This window comes from Oenanthe melanoleuca, chromosome 18 (genome assembly GCF_029582105.1).
Source record: "Oenanthe melanoleuca isolate GR-GAL-2019-014 chromosome 18, OMel1.0, whole genome shotgun sequence".
Lineage (NCBI taxonomy): Eukaryota > Metazoa > Chordata > Aves > Passeriformes > Muscicapidae > Oenanthe > Oenanthe melanoleuca.
This window is the reverse complement of record NC_079351.1, coordinates 1,245,247-1,270,390: the sequence shown is the minus strand read 5'-3', so window position 1 is coordinate 1,270,390 and position 25,144 is coordinate 1,245,247. Positions and strand designations below refer to the sequence as shown.

The following is a 25,144-nucleotide window of genomic DNA, read 5'->3' as shown; positions in this document are numbered from 1 at the left end:
GCTCTCAGAAGTCTCTTGGGTCACCTCCATTGGGTCACATCGCGCTGCCAGCTCCCTGTCCATCCACTGGTGGCTCTGGAGAAGCTGAGGAACCAAAATGTTGCTGGATAGTGGGGAGGCAGAGCTGGAGGCAGGGTGGGCACGGCAGGAGGGGGAACGAAGGCAGAGGGGGCAGAGGAGACAGGGAAAGCAGCGCAGGGTCAGGAAGGGCGGGCAGGGCAGGGTGGGCAAAGCAGAGTGGGCAGAGCGAGGTGGGCGGTGTGGGGAAGGTGCACGGCGCTGGGTGGGCACTGCGGGGTGGGCAGTGAAGTGTGGGCAGCGCTGGGTGGGCACTGCGGGGTGGGCAGCGCAGGGTGGGCATTGCAGGGTGGACAGGACAGGGTGGGCATTTCAGGGCAGGCACTGCGGGGTGGGCATTGCAGGGTGGGCATTGCAGGGTGGGCATTGCAGGGTGGGTATTTCAGGGTGGGCATTGCAGGGTGGGCATTGCAGGGTGGGTATGTCAGGGTGGGCATTGCAGGGTGGGCATTGCAGGGTGGGCATTGGAGGGTGGCAGCGCTGCGGGCTGTCCCCGCCCCGGCCCCGCAGAGCCGCCCCGCGCGGGGCGGGGCGCAGCCGGTGCGCTGCTCCAGCCGCGCCGGGAGCGGGTGCGCGGAGCCGCGCGGAGCCGAGCGGAACCGAGCAGAACCGAACCGAGCGGAGCCGAACCGAGCGGAGCCCAGCGGGGCCCCGGCGCTGCCCCCCGGGCCGGGCCGGGCCGGGCCGGGCCGGGCCGGGCAGGGCGGTGGCAGCAGCAGGTGAGCAGCGGGGCAGCACCGCCCGGTGCGCTCTGCAGCGAACACTCGGGGCCGGGCTGGGGGGTCCCCGCAGCGAGTTCCTCGCCCACCGGAGCCGCCAGGGCTCGGTGTGCCGGTGCCGGTGCCGGCTGGCAGGGAAGGGGCTGCACCGCTGCCGGGAGAGGAGGAGGATTTCCCCCGGCGCTCGGTGCTCACGAGCATCAGTCGCACCCACCGGGACGCGTCGGTTGGATTTGTGGAGTCGTAAAGGCTCCGGGGTCGGCAGAGCCGGGAGGAGCTGTGGCGTGTTCGGGCAGGGTGGGCTGTGCTCCAGGAGGGGACGGGGAGGTGGGTTGGGAACCTCCCCTGCGGGGAGCCTCTGTCGCGCTGAGCTTGGCAGCAGGATGGACAGATCCTCCCCGGGAATCCCTTCATTTCTATTTACTCGCTGATTTCTAGAATATTCTCCTCTCTCCCCAGACCAGGGAAGATGACATCTCGGCTCCTCTGAGCCAGCAGTGCCCAGGGAGAGCAGAGCCATGGAGCTGGAGTACGAGCTGCCCAACGCCACCGCCTTCTGGTTCTCCCCACCTTCCCCCTTCGACAACTTCTCCCTGGAGGCTCCCACCAACACCTCCCAGAACGCCACGGGCCAGCACTTCGACCTGACCAGCAACGCCATCCTCACCTTCATCTACTTCGTGGTGTGCATCGTGGGGCTGTGCGGCAACACGCTGGTCATCTACGTCATCCTGCGCTACGCCAAGATGAAAACCATCACCAACATCTACATCCTCAACCTGGCCATCGCCGACGAGCTCTTCATGCTGGGGCTGCCCTTCCTGGCCATGCAGGTGGCCCTGGTGCATTGGCCCTTTGGCAAAGCCCTCTGCAGGATCGTCATGACCGTGGATGGCATCAACCAGTTCACCAGCATCTTCTGCCTGACGGTCATGAGCGTTGACCGCTACCTGGCTGTGGTCCATCCCATCAAATCTGCCAAGTGGAGGCGGCCCAGGACAGCCAAAATGATCAACGTGGCCGTTTGGGGCGTCTCCCTGCTGGTGATCATGCCCATCATGATTTATGCCGGGGTGCAGCACAACCACGGCAGGAGTAGCTGCACCATCATCTGGCCGGGAGAGTCGGGCGCCTGGTACACAGGGTTCATCATCTACGCCTTCATCCTGGGCTTCCTGGTGCCTCTCACCATCATCTGCCTTTGCTACCTGTTCATCATCATCAAAGTCAAGTCCTCGGGCATCAGGGTGGGCTCGTCCAAGAGGAAAAAGTCGGAGAAGAAAGTCACCAGGATGGTGTCCATCGTGGTGGCCGTCTTCATCTTCTGCTGGCTCCCCTTCTACATCTTCAACGTCTCCTCCGTGTCCGTCATGATCGTGCCCACGCCGGTGCTCAAGGGCATGTTCGACTTCGTGGTGGTGCTGAGCTACGCCAACAGCTGTGCCAACCCCATCCTCTACGCCTTCCTGTCCGACAACTTCAAGAAGAGCTTTCAGAACGTGCTGTGCCTGGTGAAGGTCAGCGGCATGGACGAGGCCGACCGCAGCGACAGCAAGCAGGACAAATCGCGGCTCAACGAGACCACGGAGACGCAGAGGACGCTGCTCAACGGCGACCTGCAGACGAGCATCTGAGGGGACAGCGGGCTCTGAGCTGCCTGAGCCCCTCCCCTCGAAGGATCAAGGCAGGAATGGCGCCTGAGAACGGCTGGGAGCGCCCCATGGCCTCGGGGCTCCTTGCGGGCTCCTCTCTGCCGGGTTGGATTTCAGTGCTGGGAAGGATACGGGTCAGGAAAACAAAGACAGCTCACGACGACGCGGCGCATTTCCGCACCAAAGTGCCACCGTGGGCACAGGCACGGCCGGGATGGCTCTGCTGGGTCCCCCGGGCCACCCTCGGGGCCGGCTGGCTTTGGGGCTCTGCCCCTGGACACACAGGGGGACCTCGGGAGGAGCCACAGGTGCGTGACACCGCCCTGCTGGGAGCTCCCGGCGGGCCTCCCTGCCCAGGACAGCGGGATCCTTGGGATGGCGTTTTCTCTGGGTTATTCCTCACTCCGTGCAGCCTCCCCGCGCTGTGTGACTGCCGCAGCCGCCCTGCCCGAGGGGACACGCCAGCACGAGGTGACATCCCCGCGGGAACAGCTCTGTCCCCGCAGCAGACACCACCCTGCCTCCCCCGGCCCTGCCGTGTCCCGCTGCTGCGGAGCCCTTTCTCTGCCACCTGCCCGCCGATTTTCTCCTCGGATGGAGAATTTCCCCCCTTTTCCCACCCCGGTAGCCGCTGCCCCTCCCACGGCCCGCATCTGCGGGCGGCCGCGATCGCTGCTCCGGGCACCCGCGGCGCCAGCTCCGCTCCCTGCTGGGAAATCCTTGGACGTGTTGGAGCAGCGGTGACACATCGGAGAAGCCTGGCACGGGCACCTGGCGCTGCCACCGCCTCCTGCGCCCGGCTGAGATCGGGGTTTGTCCGGAGCATCTCTGGGGTGACTCCTCCCTGCTCCTTCCAGGCAAGTCACGCTGGAGGCAGGGGTGATGGAGAGGATGGGGACGGGAATTTGGGCGCTGGGGACTCGGTCCCCACCCTTTTCCAGCCGAAAGGACCGGGCAGAGCAGAGAGCAGAGCTCCCAGCAGCGGGGGATGAGGAGGGGCAGGGCAGCGCGGATCCACCCCCTGCATCCTGCGCTGCGTGCGGGGTGGCGGGGCTGGCCGCACATCCGCTCCCTTTGGCTTCCCGAGAGTGTCCCTGGCTCTGGCCCTGTCCCTGTCCCTGGCTGCCCTCCCAGCTCAGCACAAACGCGGCGCTCTGGAGCCCTGACCCCCCAAGCAAAGCCCCTCCTTGGCCAGCGCAGCTCTGGGGAAAGCCCAGGGGAGCGGGAGAAGTGGCGATTTCCTGCCGGAGCACCCGGGTCCGTTCACAGGCCCCGCTCCCGAGCTGAGCCGTGGGAACGCGGGGGGCTCGGGAGCAGGAAGCAGCCGGGGCTCGGTCACCCCGCCCTGTGCCAGCCCACGCGGGTGGCACCATGGCCAGCACGCACGGAGCCCTCACCGGGCAGCACAAACAGTTGGGAGTGAGCTGAGCGCCTGGAGCCGCCTGCCCTGGGACCCCCGAGGGCCCTGGCTCTGCCTGAAGTTACCCCACTCGCCCGGCTCCTGCAGCAAACCCCAGCCTGGGCCATCCCGTCCTGCTGTGCCACCGCTGCCAGCTCCCCAGAAAGGGCTCCGTGCCAGGCTGGGTGCCTGCTCCCGCCTCTGTTGGACGTGGCTCAGGCATTTTCCACAAGACAAAGCAGAGCAATGTCAGCGATTCTTTGCTTTTAACTCTTTCCTGTTCCTCCAAGGAGCAGTGACAGTGTTCAGGTGCCCGTGTGGCACCTCCCTGTCCCCTCCCCGGGCACTGAGCACAGCCCTGACCCCGGGCTCTGGGGCACAGCGGTTCCCTGCTGGCACTGCAGGAGTGAAAGCACCAGCAGGGGGTCAGGGCACGGAGAAACTGCCTGGGGAGGGCTGGGAGCAGCGGGGCTGCTGTGCCAGGCTGGGTGTCACACTGCTGTGCCAGGCTGGGTGTCACCAGTGTCACACCAGGAGCAGGGCTGCTCTGCCAGGCTCGGAGTCACCAGTGTCACACCAGGAGCAGGGCTGCCATGCCAGGCTCAGAGTCACACTGCTGTGCCAGGCTGGGTGTCACACAGGAGCAGAGCTGTTGTGCCAGGCTGGGTGTCACACTGCCATGCCACACTCAGTGTCACACTGCCGTGCCAGGCTGGTGTCACACCGCTGTGCCACACTCAGTGTCACACTGCCGTGCCAGGCTGGTGTCACACAGGAGCAGAGCTGTTGTGCCAGGCTCAGTGTCACACTGCCATGCCAGGCTGGTGTCACACAGGAGCAGAGCTGTTGTGCCAGGCTGGTGTCACACTGCTGTGCCACACTCAGTGTCACACTGCCGTGCCAGGCTGGTGTCACACTGCCGTGCCAGGCTCAGTGTCACACTGCCGTGCCAGGCTGGTGTCACACAGGAGAAGAGCTGTTGTGCCAGGCTCAGTGTCACACTGCCGTGCCAGGCTGGTGTCACACAGGAGCAGAGCTGTTGTGCCAGGCTCAGTGTCACACTGCCGTGCCACACTCAGTGTCACACTGCCGTGCCAGGCTGGTGTCACACCGCTGTGCCACACTCAGTGTCACACTGCCGTGCCAGGCTGGTGTCACACTGCCGTGCCAGGCTCAGTGTCACACTGCCGTGCCAGGTTGGGTGTCACAATGCCGTGCCAGGCTGGTGTCACACTGCTGTGCCACACTCAGTGTCACACTGCCGTGCCAGGCTGGTGTCACACTGCCGTGCCACACTCAGTGTCACACTGCCGTGCCAGGCTGGTGTCACACTGCCGTGCCACACTCAGTGTCACACTGCCGTGCCACACTCAGTGTCACACCGCTGTGCCACACTCAGTGTCACACTGCCGTGCCAGGCTGGTGTCACACCGCCGTGCCAGCTCTTTGTCACAGCAGCCGCAGCGCTGCGTCAGTGCAGCCGTGGGCACTCCTTGGGGGAGCTGTGCCGTGTTCCCACTGCCTGGAGAGCGGGTGTGGAATGGGGAGGGGGATGTGTGCAGCCCCCAGCGCTCACCTGCAGCCAGGCCAGGCCCGGATTGCTGGTGTCTGACTCCATCCCAGCTGTGTCTGTGCCAAAATCCCCATGGGAGAGGAGGGGACACCTATTCTGACTGTATTCACACAGCAGTCCCCAGCAGGGACCCTCCCTCTGCGCTGGTTTGATGTGGAAATACAGAAATCCCGGGAATTCCTGGCCCTGGGAAGGACCCGTGCCCAGCTCAGCTTTGTCCTGGCAAAGCCCCAGGCAGTGACACTTCTGGCTGATCTGGAACATGATCTGGAATGTGTCCCCCCCTTTGCAGCCAGGGGCTCTGCTGGGATGGGGATAAGGGGACTGCAGGTGAGGAGTGAGGGGCGTGGGGCACTGCCACCAACATCCCAAAGGCCACCAAGGCAGGGAGCAACAGGGCAGGGGATGAGGTGGCTCCTGGGGGGCTCTCCTTGGCCACCTTTCCACAGCTCAGCGAGGAAAAAGGGCAGGAAAGCAAAATGTGCTGCTGGGAGGGAGCTGCAGCCACGGCCCAAGAGCAGCTGTAAAACCAGCAAAATAAAACCTTCTGCTGTTCATTGCTGACTAATAAACACCAGCACCGCTGCTGCTGCTGCCAGTAACGAAGTTTTCCTTCCCAGCCACTTGATTTTAGAGGGAACTTGACCTGAGGTTGGATCTGCTCTGCAGAGCCTCGCGGGGCTGCTGGATGAGAAATCGCTGCTGGTGACGGCAGAGCCAGGAGCCTGAGCCTGCAGGTGCTCCACAGGCAGGCTGGCCTGGGCAGAGGGATTAGACACAGAGGCAGGAAGGGCGATTTCCCAAATCCCAGGTGATGGGAAGCACAGATTGGGAGCTCCCCGGGGTGCCTGGAGCAGGGACCTGGGTCACTCCTGCACGAACCTTCCAGCCCCAGCGTGGCCTCCCCAGTTCCCCTTTTCCTCCTCACCCCAGGGAGGGGCTGATCCCGTGGGAGGGACCTGCAGGGACAGCCCTGCTGTCCCCTCGTGTGCAGAGCTGGCTGTGCCTGGGCTGGGCATCCCCAGCTGGTGCCCAGCTGTGCTCCAGAGCAAATCCAGGGGCTGGACCTGGAGCCTTCACTGCAGCTCCCCGTGTCGGACCCAGCGCTGCCTCAGACTGAAATGATCTCCTCCTGAACTCTCTGCTGTGTCTGCAGAGGGTTTCCTCACCCTGCCACGATGGGAAGAACTTTGACTGTGTGGGAGGCTCCACCCAGAGGTCCCTTCCCTCCCAGAGCTGCCCAGGGTCCCCATCCAGCTCCAGCCCCAAGCCCTCGCTGTGAAGGAGCCGATTCCAAAATCGGGGAATGTCTGCTTCCCCTCCCTGTGGCTGTTCCAAGGGGGAACCTCCAGCAAAGGACACAGCAGAGCCCAAAGCTGCCGAGTCTGGAATGGGACCTGCTGCTTTCCAGCCCCAGGGCCCCTCTGCCCTTCCCTGCCAGCTCTGACTCCCAGCCTGGCACCTGGGTATCCTGATTTCAGCTCCACCTGCCTGCTCCAGGACTGGACTGTGAAAAGCCAGGGCAGGAGAGCCAGGCTGGGAGATCCTCCTCCAGGAGACACCAGTGGATGCAAAGCCTGGCCACTCCATCCATCCATGGATCCATGGATCCATCCATCCATCCATCCCCCCCAGGCTGGGAGGAGGGCTGGGACGGCTGTTTGTAAATATTTGTAAATTGTGTATAGTGGATGTATAAACCAGGGGGGTTTCTGTTCCCTGACAGCCCCACAGGGGCACCTTTGGCTCCCACTCGCCCTCCCCACGAGCCCAGAGGGGCCAGGGAGGTGCAGGGAGGTGCAGGGAGGTGCAGGGAGGTGTCTCTGCTCCCTGCAGGGCCCCAGCAGCTCTGTGCACCCCCTGTCCTGAGCTGGGCTCTGTCACCGGATCCCGTGTGACCAGGACGTGCCCAGGGCGTGTCCCTGCTCCCAGCCCTGTTCTCCTCCCAGCGATCCTTCCTCAGTGTGCCAGGGTGGGACTGAGCCTTCCTGCACAGGGAGGGGGCTGTGGAGGGTGCAGGAGGGAAATAAAAGAGTTTTCCTGAGTTTCTGGTGGATTGTGTGTGTTGGAGCTGGTTGGAAAAAAAAAGATCAGCGAGTCCAACCTGGGCCAGCACTGACCGTGTCCCCAAGTGCCACATCCACAGAGCTTTAAATCCCCGCAGCGATGGGGGCTGTGCCTGGCAGCCCTCTCTTTCCACAAAAAAATGATTCACGATGTCCAACGTGACCCTTTCCTGGCACTATTTGGGCAGTTCCCTCTTGTCCTGACCCTGGGAGCAGAGTTTATCAAATCCCATAAACACAAAGTTTGGCTGTGAGCAGCTGTGCAGCCCAGCAGCACCAATAAACCACGCAAATAAACCAAACTGCTCCCAAATACTTGTGATTCTTTTTCTTCCCATCTCGATTTCCAGCACAGACGGGGGTTTATGGGGTTTAAATACAACAATCTCACAGCCAAGCCCACGAGCTCTGGAATCGCCCATGGAGCTGAGTCCTGCTGTGGATCTGCCTCTCCCCTCGGGGCTGGAAAGCACCTTAAACTCCATCCCGTTCCACCCCATCCTGGATGGATTTTGGGGGGATATCCCGGTGCTGAGAGCGGCGCTTTTGGAATGGGAGAACGGGCACAGAGCCCAAAGGGCCCTGAGGGCGAAACCTCCCGAGGTGCGTGGAGTGACAGCGGCACCCGCAGGCCGCGGAGCGCGACCTGTTTCCCCGGGAAACGGGAAAGAAAAAGAAAAAGCAATTAAATAAATAAAAAATCTAAATAAAATAAAATAAACAAAGCGGCGTTTTTCCCCCCTCTGGCAGCGTCTCCATGGCAACGCGGCTCTGCCCGGCACAAATATGGCGGCGCTGCCATGGCAACGGCACCAGGCTGTGGTTATGCCCGACACAAAGATGGCGGCGCAGCCACGACAATGGCACCCGGATGTGCCCGGCAAAAAGATGGCTACGCTGCCATGGCAACGGCACCCAGATGTGCCCGACACAAATATGGCGGTGCTGCCATAGCAACGGTACCTAGATGTGCCCAACACAAATATGGCGGTGCTGCCATGGCAACAGCACCCGGATGTGCCCCACACAAAGATGGCGGCGCCGCTCCGCCGTGGCGCCGGAAGTGCCGTCCCCTTGTCGTGGCCAAGATGGCGGCGGCCCCGGCGGTGCGGGCCGGGCCCGATGTCGGTGCCGGTGCGGTGGCGGCGATGGCGGCGCGCGGCGCCGAGGCCGAGGCGCTGTTCGAGGCGCACACGGCGGCCGAGCTGCGGGCGGTGGAGCGGCGGCTGCGCGCCGGCATCGAGCAGAAGCGGGAGGAGCTGCGGCAGATGGTGGGCGAGCGCTACCGCGACCTGATCGAGGCGGCCGACACCATCGCCGAGATGCGGCGCAGCGCCGAGCGGCTGCTGGGCGCCGTGCGGGGGCTGCAGCGCGGGGGCAGCGCCCGGCCCGGGCCCCCCGGCTCGGTGAGGGCGGCGGGGCGGCCGCGGTCTGTCGGCTCTTTCCCCCTTGCATCCATTGTTTTCTCCTCTCTGGTGCCTTTTCGCCGCCTTTCCCACCTTCTCCTCCCCATCCCTTCGTGTGTCCGCTCACCCCGTATCCTCACCTTTATTTTATCCCCCTCTCTATTCCCTCTTTCTCCTCTAAGGGTTCGCCCACCTTCTCCTTCTCCCCATCCCTCCGTGTCTCCGCTCACCCCGTATCCTCACCCCGTATCCTCATCCCATATCCTCACCCCGTATCCTCCTCCCGCATTCTCACCCTTATTTCATTCCCGTCTCTATTCTCTTATCCCCTTTTTCTCCTCCCCAGGTTCGCCCACCTTCTCCTCCTCCCCATCCCTCCGTGTCCCCGCTCCCCCTGTATCCTCCTCCCGTATCCTCACCCCTCTTTCTCCTCCCCAGGTTCGCCCACCTTCTCCTTCTCCCCATCCCTCCGTGTCCCCGCTCACCCTGTATCCTCCTCCCGTATCCTCCTCCCGCATTCTCACCCCTTTCTCCTCCCCAGGTCCGCCCGCCGCCTCAGCAGAGTTTTTACGGGGCGGCGGCGCAGCTGAAGCTGCTGCTGGAGGTTCCCGAGCAGGTGTGGGGGGCGGTGGAGGGCGGCCGGTTCCTGCCCGCGGCGCGGCTGCACCTGCTGGGGGCTCACCTGCGGCGGCAGCTGCAGCTCGACTCGCCCCGGGCCCGCTCCAGCCCCGTGCTCGCCCGATTCCCCATCCTGCTGCGGCAGGTGGCGGCTGCCAGCCACCTCAGGTGTGCGGGGAGGGCCGGGGGAGAGGGGGAGCCCCTGGTACAGCTTACCCAGAGGAGTTGTGGTTGTCCCATGGCTGGAAATGTCCCTTGGAGCAGCCTGGTGTAGGGATTTGGAGCTGCTTGATCATTAATTCCCTCCCAGCCCAAACTGTTCCCTGTCAGACACAGCCCAGGGAAGGCAGGACAGAAATTGGATGCAGCAAGGTGGGAGAATGCTTCACCTGTGCTGAGGTGGATCCCTCAGGAAAGGCTCTGGGTCCCTGGGCTGTGGCAGGTGTCAAAGCTGGGAGCACAGGGCTCCAGGAATGCCTGGAGCATGGCAGGGAAGGAGGGATGTGAGGGAATATCCCAGCAGGAATGTCCTGGGGGCTCCATCAGGTAACAGGACAGCACTGACAGGGATTTGGGGAGATCCTTTCCAACCCAAACCATTCCATGAACCTGGGACAAAAACCATGTCAGCAGTCCTGTAACAGCCAGATACAGGACAGTGTGGAGAGAGCCACACTGTGGCAGTGACCACACAGACCCAGCTGAGTGTGGGGCTCAGGCAGTGATTCCCAGTTGAGTTTGGGCTCAGGCAGTGACTCCCAGCTGAGTTTGGGCTCAGGCAGTGACTCCAGCTGAGTGTGGGGCTCAGGCAGTGATCACACAGACCCAGCTGAGTGGGGCTCAGGCAGTGACTCCCAGCTGAGTTTGGGGCTCAGGCAGTGACTCCAGCTGAGTGTGGGGCTCAGGCAGTGACTGCCCTGCTCCCTGGCAGTGATCACACAATCCCAGCTGAGTTTGGGCTCAGGCAGTGACTCCCAGCTGAGTGTGGGGCTCAGGCAGTGACTCCCAGCTGAGTTTGGGCTCAGGCAGTGACTCCAGCTGAGTGTGGGGCTCAGGCAGTGATCACACAGACCCAGCTGAGTGGGGCTCAGGCAGTGACTCCCAGCTGAGTGTGGGGCTCAGGCAGTGATCACACAGACCCAGCTCAGTTTGGGGCTCAGGCAGTGACTGCCCTGCTCCCTGGCAGATCCACCATCCTGCAGGAGAGCAAGGCCCTGCTGCGCTGCCGGACGGGCTCGGACCAGGCCGTGGCAGAAGCCCTGAGTGCCATCATGCTGCTGGAGGACAGCTCCCCACGGCAGGCCCTGGCTGATTTCCTGCTGGCCAGGAAAATGGCCATCCAGCAGCTGCTCAACCAGCCACACCACGGTCAGTGCCAGGGGCTGCTGCTTGGGGGGGTTGGGATGAGCCTTCCCTTCAGCTCCTGCTGCCCCAGGAGCAGGGATGGGTGATTCCCATAAATATCATGGTGCAAAATAACCCAAAAATTCACAGTTCTCACCTGTGATGGGGAGGTGGGGTGTGGGGCTGAGTCCTCTGCCCCCCCTGGCAGGGAGCAGAGGCTGTGGCAGTGCCACTGTGCTGCAGGGCTGCCTTGGCTCACAGTCCCCTCTGTGCAGGTGCAGGTATCAAAGCCCAGGTGTGTTCCCTGATGGAGCTGCTCACCACCACGCTGTACCAGGCCCACGCTCTGTTCTACACCCTGCCTGAGGGGACGGCCCCAGACCCAGCCCTGCCCTGTGGATTGCTCTTCTCCACCCTGGAGAGCAGCACGGGCCAGAGCCCTGCAGGTGAGCCCTGCACCTGCCCAGCTGTGCAGGCAGGAGGCTGCTCTGTGCTGGCTGATCCCTGACTGTGACTGCAGGCAGAGGAGGGGTGCTGGAGGAGGATCTGAAGCTCAGCAGCTGGTTCAAGTACCTGCCTGAGTCTGTGGTGGAATTCCAGCCAGCCCTGCGGACCCTGGCACACCCCATCAGCCAGGAGTACCTCAGGGAGACCCTGCAGCAGTGGATCAACATGTGAGTGGGTGAATTCCTCCTCATCCCCTCATCCTCCTCATCCTCCTCATCCCCTCATCCTCCTCATCCCCTCATCCTCCTCATCCTCCTCCCTGCTTTAAGCAGCCAGAGGCAGCCCAGGCACTCTGTGCAGAGCCTCACCCCCTCACTCACAGAGGTGAAACTTGGCCTGCAGGTGCAGTGATGACATCAGGACAGGGGTGAGGACCCTGCTGGTGTTTGTGAAGAGCATGAAGGGGCTGGCAGGGATCCGTGATGCCGTGTGGGAGCTGCTGTCCAGCCAGGCCAGCAGCCACAGCTGGGAGGCCGTGTGCCAGCGCCTGCTGGGCAGAGCTGTGTCCTTCTGGGAGGAGCTGCTGCAGCAGCTCTTCCTGGACAGGCTGCAGGTGGGTGCTGTGCTGTGGGGAGCCTTGCTCTGCACCCCCAGCCCACAGTGTTTGATTTGAAATCTGTTTTTTCTCCTGCTTCTGTTGCAGACTCTGACCAAAGAAGGCTTCGACTCCATTTCAAGCAGCTCCAAGCAGCTGCTGGCTGCAGCCTTGCAGGAGTTGGAGGTGCAGGGCAGCAGTGGTGCCCTGAGCAAGCAGATGCAGCTGGAGCACAACGTGGCTCTGTTCCTGTGGTCGGAGAGCCCCGGGGACCTGCCCGGGGACGCGGCCTGGCTCAGCGTGGGCCAGCGCGGGCCCTTCCCCCGCAGCGGGCTGGCCATGAAGGCTCAGGCCCTCACCCCCTGCGTGCAGAGCTTCTGCTCCTCCCTGGACTCCAAGCTGAAGGCCAGGCTGGAGGATGTGCTGTGCTACCTGCCCCAGGAGGGCTCTGTCCCCAGGGAGCCGCTGGGCTCCGCCTTCGAGCGCTTCGGCGACGCGGGCAGCGTGCAGGAGCTGCTGCGGGAGCGCTGCCTCAGCTGCACCCAGCACCTGCTGGGCTGCGTGCAGGAGCAGCTCCTGAGTGCCCAGAGCCAGCTGCACCCCCCTGGGGATGCCAGGCTCAATGCTGTGCTCTTCATGGCCAGGCTGTGCCAGGCCCTGCCCGAGCTGTGCCCCCACCTGCAGCGCTGCGTGCTGGGCCGGGCGGAGGCGCCGCGGGAGCCACGCTCTGCCAAGAAGCTGGGCAAGGGCAAAGGCCAGGAGGTGTCCCCTGAGCTGGCCAAGTGGCAGGGGGTGAAGGCAGAGCTCCTGCAGCAGAGCCTGTTGGCTTACCAGCTCTGGAGCTCGGCTGTCAGCAAAGTAAGGAGCTGTTTCCCTCCTCAGAGATGCTTTTTGGGAAGGGGTTCCCTGGCTGGGGTGGCTCCTGTGGGACGGGGTCCATAAAGTTCACTTTGGGAGGTGCAGGGATGCAACAGGTCCAAGCAGGGTTCCCTGGCTGGGATAGTTCCAGTGGGATGGTGTCTATCAGTTTGATTTTGGGAGGTTCAGGGATGCAGCAGGTCCAGGCAGGATGGGCTGGCTGCCTTTGGGGTGACTCCAGTGGGATGGTGTCTATAAGATTGATTTTGGGAGGTGCAGGGATGCAACAGGTCCAAGCAGGGTTCCCTGGCTGGGATAGTTCCAGTGGGTTGGTGTCCATAAGGTTCATTTTAGGAGGTTCAGGGATGCAGCAGGTCACACGAGGGTGGGCTGGCTGCTCTTGCTCCTGTTAGAACTCTCCTGTGATCAGGGCTTTCATTTTTGTGCTCCAGGGTCTGGTTGAGTGCTTCACCCAGACATTGCTGCTCGACACAGCTGGGTCTGTGCTGGCCATGGCCACCAACTGGGATGAGATTGAAATCCAGGAGGAAACAGAGTCTGGGAGCAGTGTGACATCAAAGATCCGGCTGCCTGTGCAGGTAGGAGGAGCAGCCTGTGGGAGGAGCCAGCACTGCCAGCACTTGCTGAGCTGCTGGGGAGGTTGTTTGGTGTCAGCAGCACAGGACAAACACTCTGGTGCTCTCTGAGATACTCACCTCGTGAGGACAGAGGTCACAGGAAGGAAATAGGTCATTGTCATTGTTTATCTCTATGAGTAAGCTTGGCCCAGATCCTGTAAAACTGAGCCAGAGGAGGAGTTAGGCCTGATTTAAACACAGAGCTCCCAGGAGAGGGATTCCAGGGGAGCTGGATGCATTGAAGGACAGGGCTGCAGCAGTGGGAATCCTGAGGGAGCTGAGGTGTGTGGTGGCACAGGAAGGATGTCACAGGGACAAGCAGGTGGCAGGGGAGGAGGCCAGGCCTGGGTGAGCTCTGTGTTTGCACAGCACAGGAGGGGCTGGACAGGGAAATGCAGTGAGCCTTATCCAGTCAGTTCTGTTATCTGAGGGAAAAAGCAGCTGGGAGAGAATTCAGGAGGCCCAGGAGATGAGGGAGGAGCAGCCCCAGGGAGTGGGTGGGCAGAGCAGGGTCTGTGCTGACAGAAGATGCACAAGCAATTCTCTTCTCACTGCAGTGTCTGGTAAAGTCTTTGGGACTTTGGGAGCTGCTGTAACCCAAAATCTGGGGTGTCAGTAAACCAGACCCTGTGAGGTGCCTGAGCCAAGCTGTGGGGCAGGTCTTTGTGTCTGCTGAGGAAGGGATGTGGAAGGAAATGGAGTTGACAGAGCAACTGCAAATTCACTCTGTTCTCCTGGCAGCCCTCGTGGCACGTGCAGTGCCTCCTGTTCAGCCTGTGCCAGGAGCTGAACAGGGTGGGGGGGCACACCCTGCCCAAGGTCACCCTGCAGGAGCTGCTGAGGAGCTGCATGGCCGAGGTGCTCGCTGCCTACGAGAAGCTGCTGGAGCAGAAGCAGGAGAAGGTACCTGGGTGTGGGCTGGGAATGCAGGGACACACCCAGAAGGGAAGCAGACACCAGATTTCACACTCTGGTTGTGCCTTGGGGTCGGTTCTCAAATATTCCCCCTTGGGCAGCTCCCCTGTGCCAGGGAGGAGCCCCATTCCTGCCTGTCCCCTTTGCAGAGGCCAGACAGCTTCCCCCTGACCCAGAGCAGGGCTCTGCAGCTGCTCTACGACCTGAGGTACCTCAGCATCATCCTGACAGCCAAGAGTGAGGACACAAAACCCAGCAGGATCAAGCAGGACTCTGGGTATGGCTCATTCTGGGGTTCACATCCTCCAACAGAGCTTTGGGGGGCACTGAAACAGTGCAAGCTGTGACTCTGCACAAACTGAGCTCATCCTCAGAACAGAGGAGGGCTGGCATTCTGTGGGCTATGTGTCCATGGGATGCCCTCAGGACCCTCCAGGAGTTAAAGCTTTGAGTTATCCCCAGCCTTGGGGGGACCATGGGAGCAGGGGTGGTGTAGGAGCTGGAAACCCTTGGGGCAGCTGCTGCTCTGCTCAGTCACCCAGACAGGAAATCCCTGGCTGCTTCAGAGCTCCATCAGCAGGGTGTCACCCTGACAGGAGCCCTCTGCTCTGCTCTGCTCTGCAGGATTGAGAAGATCATCGACTTCCTGGAGGGACACATCGATCCCTTCGACCTGGACGTGTTCACCCCTCACCTGAACAGCAACCTGAACCGCCTGGTGCAGAGAACCTCGGTAGGGCAGGGCTGCCAGTGCCTCCAGCAGGGCAGCTGGGCTGCCTTTCAACTCCTTAAAGCCTCCAGATAAGCACTGGCACTTCCTTGGGAAGGGGGAGAATGTTCAGTGCCAGCTGAAGATAAGAGGAGCTGGCTGAGCCGGCTGCAGCGTGTGGGGCTGGCTGAACTTTATCTAACAGGATTCACTGAGCCTGGGCAACACTAATCGGGTTAAGTGGTGCTGAAACAGGCCTGGGACTCAACTGTGGCAATAATTAAACACAAGAGTTAAGAGGGGGAAGGGAGACACTTCATGTTCAAACTCAGTGCTGATGGTGTGTGCCAGTGGATTCCACGTACTGTGGGGTCAGCAATGCAGGAATCCCAAACCCAAACAGCTCCTGATGCCCTCCAGCTCCTCTTCCCCAAACCCAGACAGCTCCTGGTGCCCTCCAGCTCCTCTTCCCCAAAGCCAAGCATGTGCTGGTGCCTTGCAGGTTCTCTTTGGCCTGCTGACTGGGACAGAACACCAGTACACGAGCAGGGGTGCCACACCAAGCTCACAGGAGCTCCACAACATCCTGCCCTTAGCATCCAGCCAGATCAGGTGAGGCACCCAGCTCTTCCAGGCATTCTCCTGCCTCTGAGAAGCAGCTCTGGAATTGCTGCTTCTCACATTTCTTTGTTCCCACATTTTTTTCTTTCATTTCCTTAAGGTTTGGACTTCTGCCACTGAGCATGTCGAGCTCACGGAAGAGCAAGGCCACTGCCAGGAGCACAGAGAGAGTCCAGGTTGGTGTTTGAATATTCCTGAAAACAGGAATATTTCCCCAGTATTCACTGTCCCCCCCAACACTCGAGTTTGTGGGAAAAGAAGCAAGCAGCTAAATGTTACTTCACCTGATTTTTATTTCCAGTAAAACAAATCATTATGGCAGCACAGCAGGGGATGGGGTGGATTTCTCCAGACCCTCCAGAACCCCACCCTTTGCCCCTGAGTGGTTTTGGGGTCACTGCAGTGTGGCAGAGCAGGCAATAACCACTGCAGTGAGGTTTACATGGCTGAGGGCAGTGCACCAGAGACAAGTCATGAACTGGGGCTGCAGGAAAGGCTGAAGGACTGTAGCTAATGCTTGAACTCCTTTGCAGTGGGATGCTGCCCTGTAACCCCAGGAGGCTCAGGTACCCAGCTGTGTGAGGAGTGCCCTGCTGCTGAGCTCTAGCAGCCAGTCTGTCTGCTGCTCCATTTCCCCCAGTTTCAAACATCTGCTTGGATGGAGCTCTGTGTGCTGGCTGAGAGCCAAGGAATACCTCACTGCTGTGGGAAGCAGCAATTAATGTTTCCTTTATTTATTACCATTATTATCTATCTGTGGTGGTCTTGGCAACTGGGACAAGTTGTTGAGTCTTGAAAAAGCCAAGACCAAGAGGTAAAGGCCTGGTTTGACCAGTGTCATTTGAGATGATGTTCAATTTGCAACTCTCCATTAGTTGGAGCCATTTAGGGCCAGACCCAGCAGAAGGGGTGTTTAAAAGCCCAGAACTGCCAGTAAAGGTATTCCTTACCTCTCACAGCTCAGCTGGACTAGAGCATAGCAGTGTGCAGTGATGTCTGGCTCGTCCTGTCACTCCCCTCAGCTGCTGTGCTGTGCTCAGCACACCCATGTCCTGTGCTAGCCACACTTCCCAGGATCCCTGACAGCTGCTTGCTTCTCCTTCAGTGCTAAAACTCTTCTGGGCAGGTTAAAATCTGCAGTTCTCCAAGCACAGCTCCTGCAAGGGCACCAGCTGTGCTTCAGCCAGGCTGGGATCCCTTGCTCTGAGAGCCAGCAGCTCCTGCCCTGCTGCTCAGAGGGTTCTGATGAGTGCTCAGGGTTTCATGAGCAGTGAGTGCCACGTGCCTGTTGCTGCAGCAGCCAGGGGCTGTGCCCTGTGTGTGACTGTCACTAACCCAGCAGTGACACCGCTGCACTGCGGGTGTGGCTCTGGCTGTGCCCTGAGGGCACAGGGGAGCCGCGGGGGTGCTGTGACACTCAGAGCCACTTGTGTCTTCCCAAAGGAGCAGGCTGCAGCTGCTGTGCCGCCCAGGGAGGAGGAGGCAGCACGGCCAGGCTCCCTCTTCCGACAGCTCCTCACCGACGAGGAGGCGGCGCCGTCGCTCTTCAAGCTGGGCTGGCTCTCGGGCATGAGCAAGTGAGGCAGCAAACAATAAAACTGCTCTGGCTCCTTGTCCTCACTGAGGTCTCTCTGTCCCCTTGGTGGCACCTCTGGGATTGTCACTGCTTCCTCAGCCAGAGCAGGGCCTGGTCGTGGCTTGGATTGTCCTTGTCCCCTCCTGGCTGCTGGAACAGAGGTGGAGCTGCTCTTTCACCTCCTATCCTTACATTGTTAAAACTCAAAGGAAAAAAAAAAAAGCCAAAACAACCTACACACTAACAGAAAACAAAACATTTCACAGCTGAAAGGGGTGCTGGAGCAGGAGAAGACACCTGTGTCCTCCAGGCACCACCACCCTGCTCTGAGTGGCCCCTGCAGCACCTGCCCGACCTGTCCTGGCTCTAATCTCACATTTCCCTTCCAGTCCTGCAGCACTGAAGCTCCTGAGAAGCCTCATCACCCTGAGCTGGGTGGGAGCTCACAGGCCTCAGCACCTACACTCGCTGCTCCTATTTTCACTAACTCTAAATGCTCAAAAAATTATGTTGCCAAATCATTTTTTAACTAGTTTATTGAAATTAAAAAAAGACTTATAAAACTGAAGAGGAACGCTTAAGAGAACTTTACAGAAAGCAACAACTTGCTAACAAACAGATTAGGCAGTCGATTGGAATTGGACAGTTTGCAATCCTATAACACACATGAGGACTCCTCAGTCTCTTTTAGAACCACCCCAAAAAGAATCCTATAAAAATTGCTTCAAAGCCCCTTTTGCATTGCAATAGTGCAGCAAACCACAAGTAAACAATCTCCTGTTAACCTGTTATTTCAAATATAGACTGAAAAGGCAACAGGCAATTTTGTGCAATTCCATTTTAACAAACTTTGAAGTTGAAATATCAAATCTACACAGTGCTGTCCCTTCACAGAAGGCAGGGAGCTGCTGGGTCATCATGTAGGGAGGCGTCCCCGGCTCTGTAGGCTGTGGAAGTGAGCTTCCTTCAGGATCTGGTTGATGTGGAAGTAAGGACCTTGGCTTAGTGCAGACTGCTCATGGAAGGGCTGGGAGGAGACAGGGCTGGACCCTGCAATCCTGGGGTTCAGGCTGGGCTCGGCTCTGTCGGGGCTGTTGATGCTGCTGCTGCTGCAGCTGCTGCTGCTGCTGCCACTGTCACTGCTGGAGGACTGGGACACACAGAGGTGAACAGCAACATCAGACACGTCTTCCTCACCTCACAGAAGCAAAGCTTTAGGATAAATCCCTCCCTTCCACGTTTCCAGCCTGATGGAATGAGTAAATCCACCTTGGCACTTTGGAGGGCTGGTTGTTGCCCACACAAAGGGGGTCCAGTGACCTCTGGGATGCTGGACTGCAATCCTTCCCAGTTAAACCCCTCAGCTCTGCCCCCAGCCCCACGTTTGCACTGGAGTGATGGAGAATTGGAAAATAAAGAGCATTCCCAGGGAGCTGCAGGTGTGAGCACAGGCAGGCAGGGCAGGGCTGGCACTTCTGCACCATGCAAAGCATTTTCCTACAAAGCAATCCTAAAGTGAGATCTGAAGCATCCAAAGCAAGAGGCTGTGAGAAACAAATGCACACCACAGCCAATTTAAGTCTTTGAACACTCTAACATCAAGAACTCTTCTCCCAGTTAAGTACTCCACAGCAGTGTTAACTGGAACTGTTCCAGAGCAATTCCACAGCAATTTACTTGACATGACAGTGAAAGAGCAACAGGCACCAAATAATTCCTCATGCAGCAAAAAGAACTCAGCATCTGACTGGAGTAAGAGGCCAGGGCTCATTTGTCAGCATTTAGGATAACCACATTCATGGGAATAGCTGGAAGAGCATTTGCCATCATCATGAGGGATTCAAAGACATAAAACACAGTTTTAAGGGCTGCTAAGGAAAGGTTCCATTAGTTCCAGCTGGAATATTTGAGTTTGTGGGATCTGCTGGTCAGGACCTGCAAATATCTGGATGAGTCAAACAGCAAGTGGCTACTCTGTCACCCCATAAATAATTCATGGAAGCAGACACAGTAAGTGACAGCAGCTAAAAAATCGAAATTTTTGTAAGGATTAAGCCACAGAAGTCACAGCTTTGTGGCCACAGCAGAAGAGGACAAATTTCACAAAATCCTCAGGGATTTACCAGTCAGCACCACCTCCAGAAGGGCCTTGCCTGGAGTAAATCAGAAATGGTGCAAAGTGCCCCCAGCAGTGCCAGGGAGGCGCTGGGGATGTTTGGGGTGGAACACATCCCTCCCTCCCTCCCCCCAGCCCTGCTCCACCATCGATCCCGACCATCCAACCCTGACTAATCCCTTTGTTTCGCTAAGCACCAAAAATGCCTCAGCTCTGTGGGAGCACAGCAAGCCAAGCCAAGGGCCCCGGGCTGCGAGGAGAGAGAAACACCCAGCGGGCTGTTCCCCAGGGAGCACAGGGATTCCTGAATCCAGAGAGGCAGAGAGCCCGGCAGGACAGGGACAGGGACAGGGACAGGGAGGAGCTGCGGTGTGCAGAGCAGCACAAAGAGTCACACGCGATGCTGGCAGAGGAACCCACCGCACAGGACACTTTGTTTCCTTTTAGTCTGCGCTCCTTAGTGAGCTTCGTTACAGCCACCTTCTGCAAATCAAGGTAAAAATGCCAGTGAGAGCCCGGCCTCGCTTGCTGCTCACGTTTCCCAGCTCAACAAACGTCCCAGCTGTTAGCAGCGATTGTTTTGTGCAGCTCAGATTTTGTGAAGCTGGCAGCGTGTCCTGGGACGTGTTTCTGACACCTCAGGCTGGTGACAGATGGGCTTTGTCAGACCCTCTTTATTTCCAGATTCACTGCAGCACTGCCCACCACCCTGTGCCCAGGCTGGGCTGCACATTCTGTAAAGCATTTGGACCACAATCCCCAAGGAAAAGAATCCTTAAAGTCAGCAAGTCAGGCATCAACAAAGCTTTAAAGCAGCCCAGTGACGTTTATGAATACTTTAATTATCAAAAGGGCATCTTCAAGGTTTACTGAGCTCATTAACCCTCAACATCACACTTGAAGCTTTCAAACAAACAAAAGTCCTGTGAAATGTGCAGATCTGGGACATTCCCTCGTGACAGGAACTGGAGAAAAAGTCACTCAGCCCCTGCTGCTCTCAACTTCAAGATGAGTTTAACAGAGCCACGATCTGGTTTTAGTTAGAACTGAAGTCCAGCCCTTCCCTGGATAATGGGGGACAAGAATTCTGATTTGATCTCTGCTAAGAACCTGGTGGTGTTTCAATCCTGGCCAGAACAAAGAGGAACTGTGAGGAACTGGGGTTTGCAGAAGTTGTTCAGGAAGGAAAGGGTCAGCCAGAACACTCAGACTCTCTTCCTTCCCTGGGAAAAGGAGAGCAAAGGCTTTGCACTGCTGATTCCCCAGCTGCAGAGCACAGCTGGCAACCTCAGCTTGGAGGATCCACTTCAGCTTCTCCTGGCTTGATCTGGGGACAAGCAATGGATTTCTGACCAAACACTGGGCAAACAACCCAGCTGAGCTCCTGGAAAAGGGAGGACAGGCTGATCAGGAAGTGAAATTCCATGGCAAAGGCTGTGCCTGGCTAATGTTTAACTGCTGCAGCTGCAGCCCCGTGTCTGTGCCTGCCATGGACTGAGCCCAGAGCAGAGGGCAGCAGCAGGAATGGCACATCCTCACAGCAACTGGCCAAAAAGCAGCACTGGAGACTGGGGAGAATCTTCCCATCCTGTGCAAGCTGGAAGTGAGGGGTGCTGCCTGTCCTGGGTGAAAGGATAATCCAGGGAGAGAACAGCAAATCCTTTGGAACTGGATGTGATCTGGATGAGCAGTGGGACTCAGAAAGGGACTGAGGGATAACATCACAGGATTTGAACTGCCACTAAGGAAAAACCTCCCTTCACCTCATTCTCCAGAGAAAAACGTGCAAGACAAACAAAAAAATAAAAAAGGGAAGGGATGCTGCCAAAAGCCAAGTCCTGTTTGAAATGCAGCTGCCTGATTGCCATCCTGAGCTTGTGTTCTCAGAGAGGCCTCATCCGCCAGAGGGAACAGTCACTTTGAACCAAACCAGGCCAGAGGAATCAGGACTTTGGGGAATGTTTCACCAAAAGCAGGTGTGTGATGCCCTGTGATGAAAAGTGACTCTCATAAGTCACAAATTGCTCCCATTCCCAAAATTTTTAAGATTTTTAACCAGCAAGAGGTGTCTTTGCACACAGCAAAGCATCAGGAAACTCAACACAAGTGTTCCCATCTGGCTGAGACTTCCCAAGTGACACCAATGGGAAGCACTCGTGCACAATGAGCACAAGGATTTCTCCCTTTGGCACAGCAAGTCCTTCACCAAATGTTGGAATAATACAGATTTAATCTCGTGGCTTGAATTTCTGGGCATGCTCAGTTCAGGGATCTGACAAGAAAACAAGCCAAAAAAAAAAAAAAAAAAAAAAGGAGAAAATCAAGAGATATCATGGGGAATTCTGATCCCCAGGAACTGTGGTGTGTCCATTCCTCAGCAGTGACAGCTCCTCCCTGCCTCAAGCAGGGTTCAAGGTGTTAAAACCAGACTTTTACCAGGCAAGTGCATGCAAGAAGCAGATCTGTGTTAGGCTGAGCAGTGACCTTGCCCTGGCTCAGGTCACAAACCCACTGCCAGCCCTGCTTTTAGTGGCTCTGCCCAAACACCAGGTGTTTTCACAGCAAGCAAAGGTGCTTCTGGCACTCACCATCAGGGGTTTCCTGATATCCTTAATTTCATTACTCCTACTTCCATCCCTTGCTCCACACTAAATCCGTCCTCCTGCCTCAAAGCTGCTTTAGCCTTTAACTACTCTACACACAGGAGGGGTTTGACCTGTTGGACAAGTGATTCAGTGTCAGATGGCAACAGAGCAGGGCTGCCTCTCCCCATCACACCCCAAAATGCAAAGTGTCCCTCCTGGGAACACAGCAGCACAGAATTCCTTCATGATGGACAGCAGCTCTTAAAGCATTTCCAGCAGGGTTTCCTATCCCATCAGTTTGTACAGGTGAAGAGAGAGCCTCCCTCACAACAGCAATGTAGAAATATCCATTTGAAACCATTTCCAGATTATAAAAGAGCTCAGTTACACAGCAACTAAACATTTTCTGTGGAGTGCAATGAACAGTTGAATAATTGAGTTAATTCTGTAATAATTCAGACTGTAAGTGTTCATTACAATCCACCTTCAAAGTGAGGAGGCTCTAAAAAAACCAAGGATATTTCCAAAACCTTCAAAGAAATTAATTTCATTAACTTCAGAGAGGGAACCTCTGCTCTGCACCCTCTTTTCCATGAATGTTCTGAACACAAGGACGTTGCTCAGGTGATTCACCCAGGTGACATCTCAGGAAATCTGGCAGCAGTTGGGAAATCAGCATTTTTTAATTTTTTTTAAAAAAAAAGAAATCTCAAGTTCCACCAAGAGAATTTGGTGAGGAGTAAGAAAACAAGAGAGTTTATCACACATCCACCAAAAAATCATGGAAAATGTGAGAAAAAACTGAAGAATTTTGAGTGTTTTAGCTGTGAACAAGTCTTGCTTAAACTGAGCAGCTCTACCAGAGCATTTTTGCCACATCAGATAAGGGCTGCCTGGAATGTGTTTTGTCTTTCTCCCACAAATAATCACCTGACTGTAAGGAAAGGCAGAGCTGATGGTCAGGCAGAGTGAGCACAGGGACACCTCCACCCTCACCCCCTCAGCTCTGCTCACAGCTCATCCCACACTGCAAAACCAGAAACAGCAGGAAAATATTGCCCTGGGTGCTGCACAGCAGGATTTGAAATCTCCTCCCAGAAATATTCAGGGATAACCAGGCTCAGTGGAAATGCTGATTTCCAAACTGATGCAGTGCTGATTTCAATCTCTGATGTCACCAAGTCAAACCTGACAACCTCAAACACAAAGCTGTGAATTAAAAATGAAAATAGTGCCCAGGATACTCCAGGAGCTGCCTGGCAAGGCTCTCACCTCAGTGTCCCACGAGTCCTGCAGGACAGAATTCCTGGTGCTACGTTTGGTCTGGGGAACGTGACCATCATCTTCACTGCCATTCCTTCTCCTCTTCCTGCAGGAGAACAGAAATCATCAGCTCACTCATCTACCTCCTGAAGGCACCCAAAAAAAGCTGATAAATTAATGCAGGATGTCTCCAGACCCCTGAGGTGCTGTGGCCTCTCAGATTCCCCTTTGAGGGCACAGAGAAAAGGATCCTGCTTCTCACAAGACGTTTCCCATCAGTTTAAGGCATTAAAGCCATCTTCTAAATAAACTCATTTAACAATTGTCAGCCTTGCACATCTAAAAATAATGCCTGGGCTCAGAGTGACACCTGCCAGGCTGGGGACAGCACTGGGATGAGTGGCAGTGACCACATCTCCAATTATTCAGCTGCTCACATCCCCCCACAGTGACTCTCCACTCTGACAGTGTTTGGAGTCGAGTCACATCCCAAAACAATCACATTTCCCATGTGGAAATAAGGTTTTGTCAGGAAACACCTTGTGGAAAACAAACTCTTCCCTGTTTCTGATGTTTTGTCACCTTCTCATTACACCTGGACTGGTGGGTACAAGTTTTAACCTAATTTTTATCTAAATATTTGCAGGCATCAGTTTGGAGGAGGGTGATGGGGTGAGGGCAGTGCTAGTATTCCCAGATTAGAGGAGATAAAGGGAAGAACTCAGTAATAACCTGGGACAGTGGGAGGTGTCCCTGCCCATGGCAGGGGGTGGCACTGCATGAGGCCCCTTCCACCCCAAAGCTCTGTGAGATTCTGGGACACCAACACAGCATCCCAGAATTCCTACACGAACATCAAACGCCTCTCCCCACCGTACAAACGTGACAAGTCAGCCAGGATCTCCAAAAAAAAAAAAACAAAACCCCACAGGATGGAGCTGTTTTGGTGTGCCTAAAATTAATCCGTGTTCGAATGAGTCAAAACAGACTGGAGGGAGGTATTTATAACCGGCTCAGCTGCCGGGCTTTGGCCCACGCCTCCTGCTCGCCATCCCTGCGACCGCAGGCACCGAGCGCTGCCCATCTGTGCTGGAGCACTCTGGGGAAGGATATTCCTCCCTTCACCCTCTGCATCCTCCCTCTCAGCAGCCTGGAGCACCCAGCGCGGTGAGGGTGCGATGGGAAGAGTTTAAAGGTCCTTTCTACCCAATTCCTGCCTCCACGATCCCTCCGTGAATCTCCCCCGAACCCTCGGCGTCCCTCACATCCCTCTACCCAGCCTTGAGCCCCGCAGCCCCTCCGAGCGCTCCGGGCCGCTCTCCGCATTCCCAGCGCTCCCCTCACGCCCGACCCTCCCCGCGGGCCGAGCCCCGCTGCCCTCAGCCCGCCCCGGGCCCCGCTGCCCTCAGCCCTCCCCGGGCCCCGCTGCCCTCAGCCCGCCCGAGCCCGCTGCCCTCAGGCCGATCGAGCCTCGCTGCCCTCAGGCCGATCGAGCCCCGCTGCCCTCAGCCCTCCCCGGGCCCGCTGCCCTCAGGCCGATCGAGCCCCGCTGCCCTCAGCCCGCCCCGGGCCCGCTGCCCTCAGCCCAACCCGAGCCCCGCTGCCCTCAGCCCAACCCGAGCCCGCTGCCCTCAGCCCGCCCCGGGCCCCGCTGCCCTCAGCCCAACCCGAGCCCCGCTGCCCTCAGCCCGCCCGAGCCCCGCTGCCCTCAGGCCGATCGAGCCCCGCTGCCCTCAGCCCTCCCCGGGCCCCGCTGCCCTCAGCCCGCCCCGGGCCCGCTGCCCTCACGCACCTCTGCCTCGCTGCGCGCTCGCTCGGCAGCGGCTGCCGGCAGCTCATGGCGGAGGGAGCGGGCGCAGGCCGAGGCCGCGGGTGAGGGGCGGCAGCGCGGCCCTGCCCGGCCCCGAGCGCCGCTTCCGCCGCCGCCGCCGCCTCGCCCCCGTGACGTCACGGCGTGCGCCAGCGC

General features: G+C 58.3%; 3 protein-coding genes across 6 annotated transcripts; 2 read left to right on the top strand and 1 right to left on the bottom strand.

Annotated features, from left to right (window-relative positions):
- Positions 1-554: 554 nt before the first annotated feature.
- On the top strand, positions 555-2,431 carry SSTR2 (somatostatin receptor 2). The gene is made up of 2 exons (XM_056506230.1): positions 555-797; positions 1,257-2,431. The coding sequence occupies exon 2, from the start codon at positions 1,316-1,318 to the stop codon at positions 2,429-2,431; it is 1,116 nt and encodes a 371-aa protein (XP_056362205.1). The 5' UTR covers positions 555-797; positions 1,257-1,315.
- A 5,875-nt stretch (positions 2,432-8,306) lies between these two features.
- On the top strand, positions 8,307-17,258 carry COG1 (component of oligomeric golgi complex 1). 3 transcript variants are annotated; one of them, XM_056506223.1, is made up of 15 exons: positions 8,552-8,893; positions 9,435-9,679; positions 10,698-10,879; positions 11,131-11,301; positions 11,376-11,529; positions 11,705-11,915; positions 12,006-12,755; positions 13,208-13,354; positions 14,135-14,296; positions 14,458-14,585; positions 14,933-15,041; positions 15,520-15,629; positions 15,739-15,814; positions 16,172-16,204; positions 17,082-17,258. In XM_056506223.1, exons 1-14 carry the CDS (start codon positions 8,576-8,578, stop codon positions 16,187-16,189), a joined length of 2,781 nt encoding a protein of 926 aa, XP_056362198.1. In that variant the 5' UTR covers positions 8,552-8,575; the 3' UTR covers positions 16,190-16,204; positions 17,082-17,258. The 3 variants fall into 3 exon arrangements, with proteins under 3 accessions (XP_056362196.1, XP_056362197.1, XP_056362198.1); XM_056506221.1 differs by lacking the exon at positions 16,172-16,204 and having other exon boundaries at positions 8,307-8,893; XM_056506222.1 differs by lacking the exon at positions 16,172-16,204 and having other exon boundaries at positions 8,551-8,893; positions 11,137-11,301.
- A 474-nt stretch (positions 17,259-17,732) lies between these two features.
- Positions 17,733-25,144, bottom strand: FAM104A (family with sequence similarity 104 member A). Of its 2 annotated transcripts, XM_056506228.1 has the most exons (4): positions 24,971-25,134; positions 23,188-23,284; positions 19,751-19,813; positions 17,733-18,364 (listed from the first exon to the last, which is right to left on the bottom strand). In XM_056506228.1, the coding sequence occupies exons 1-4, from the start codon at positions 25,015-25,017 to the stop codon at positions 18,131-18,133; spliced, it is 441 nt and encodes a 146-aa protein (XP_056362203.1). In that variant the 5' UTR covers positions 25,018-25,134; the 3' UTR covers positions 17,733-18,130. The 2 variants fall into 2 exon arrangements, with proteins under 2 accessions (XP_056362203.1, XP_056362204.1); XM_056506229.1 differs by lacking the exon at positions 19,751-19,813 and having other exon boundaries at positions 24,971-25,144.

Bases quoted from the DNA above. Each gene is read 5' to 3' on its own strand.
- SSTR2 (XM_056506230.1), top strand. From the start codon at position 1,316: ATGGAGCTGGAGTACGAGCTGCCCAACGCCACCGCCTTCTGGTTCTCC.
- COG1 (XM_056506221.1), top strand. From the start codon at position 8,348: ATGGCACCCGGATGTGCCCGGCAAAAAGATGGCTACGCTGCCATGGCA. The intron at 11,302-11,375 runs GTGAGCCCTGCA...CTGTGACTGCAG, and splicing joins CACGGGCCAGAGCCCTGCAG to GCAGAGGAGGGGTGCTGGAG. The intron at 11,916-12,005 runs GTGGGTGCTGTG...CTTCTGTTGCAG, and splicing joins TCTTCCTGGACAGGCTGCAG to ACTCTGACCAAAGAAGGCTT.
- FAM104A (XM_056506228.1), bottom strand. From the start codon at position 25,017: ATGAGCTGCCGGCAGCCGCTGCCGAGCGAGCGCGCAGCGAGGCAGAG. The intron at 19,814-23,187 runs GTGAGAGCCTTG...CTTGATTTGCAG, and splicing joins AGGACTCGTGGGACACTGAG to AAGGTGGCTGTAACGAAGCT. The intron at 18,365-19,750 runs GTGGGTTCCTCT...TGTGTGTCCCAG, and splicing joins GAAACAAAGTGTCCTGTGCG to TCCTCCAGCAGTGACAGTGG.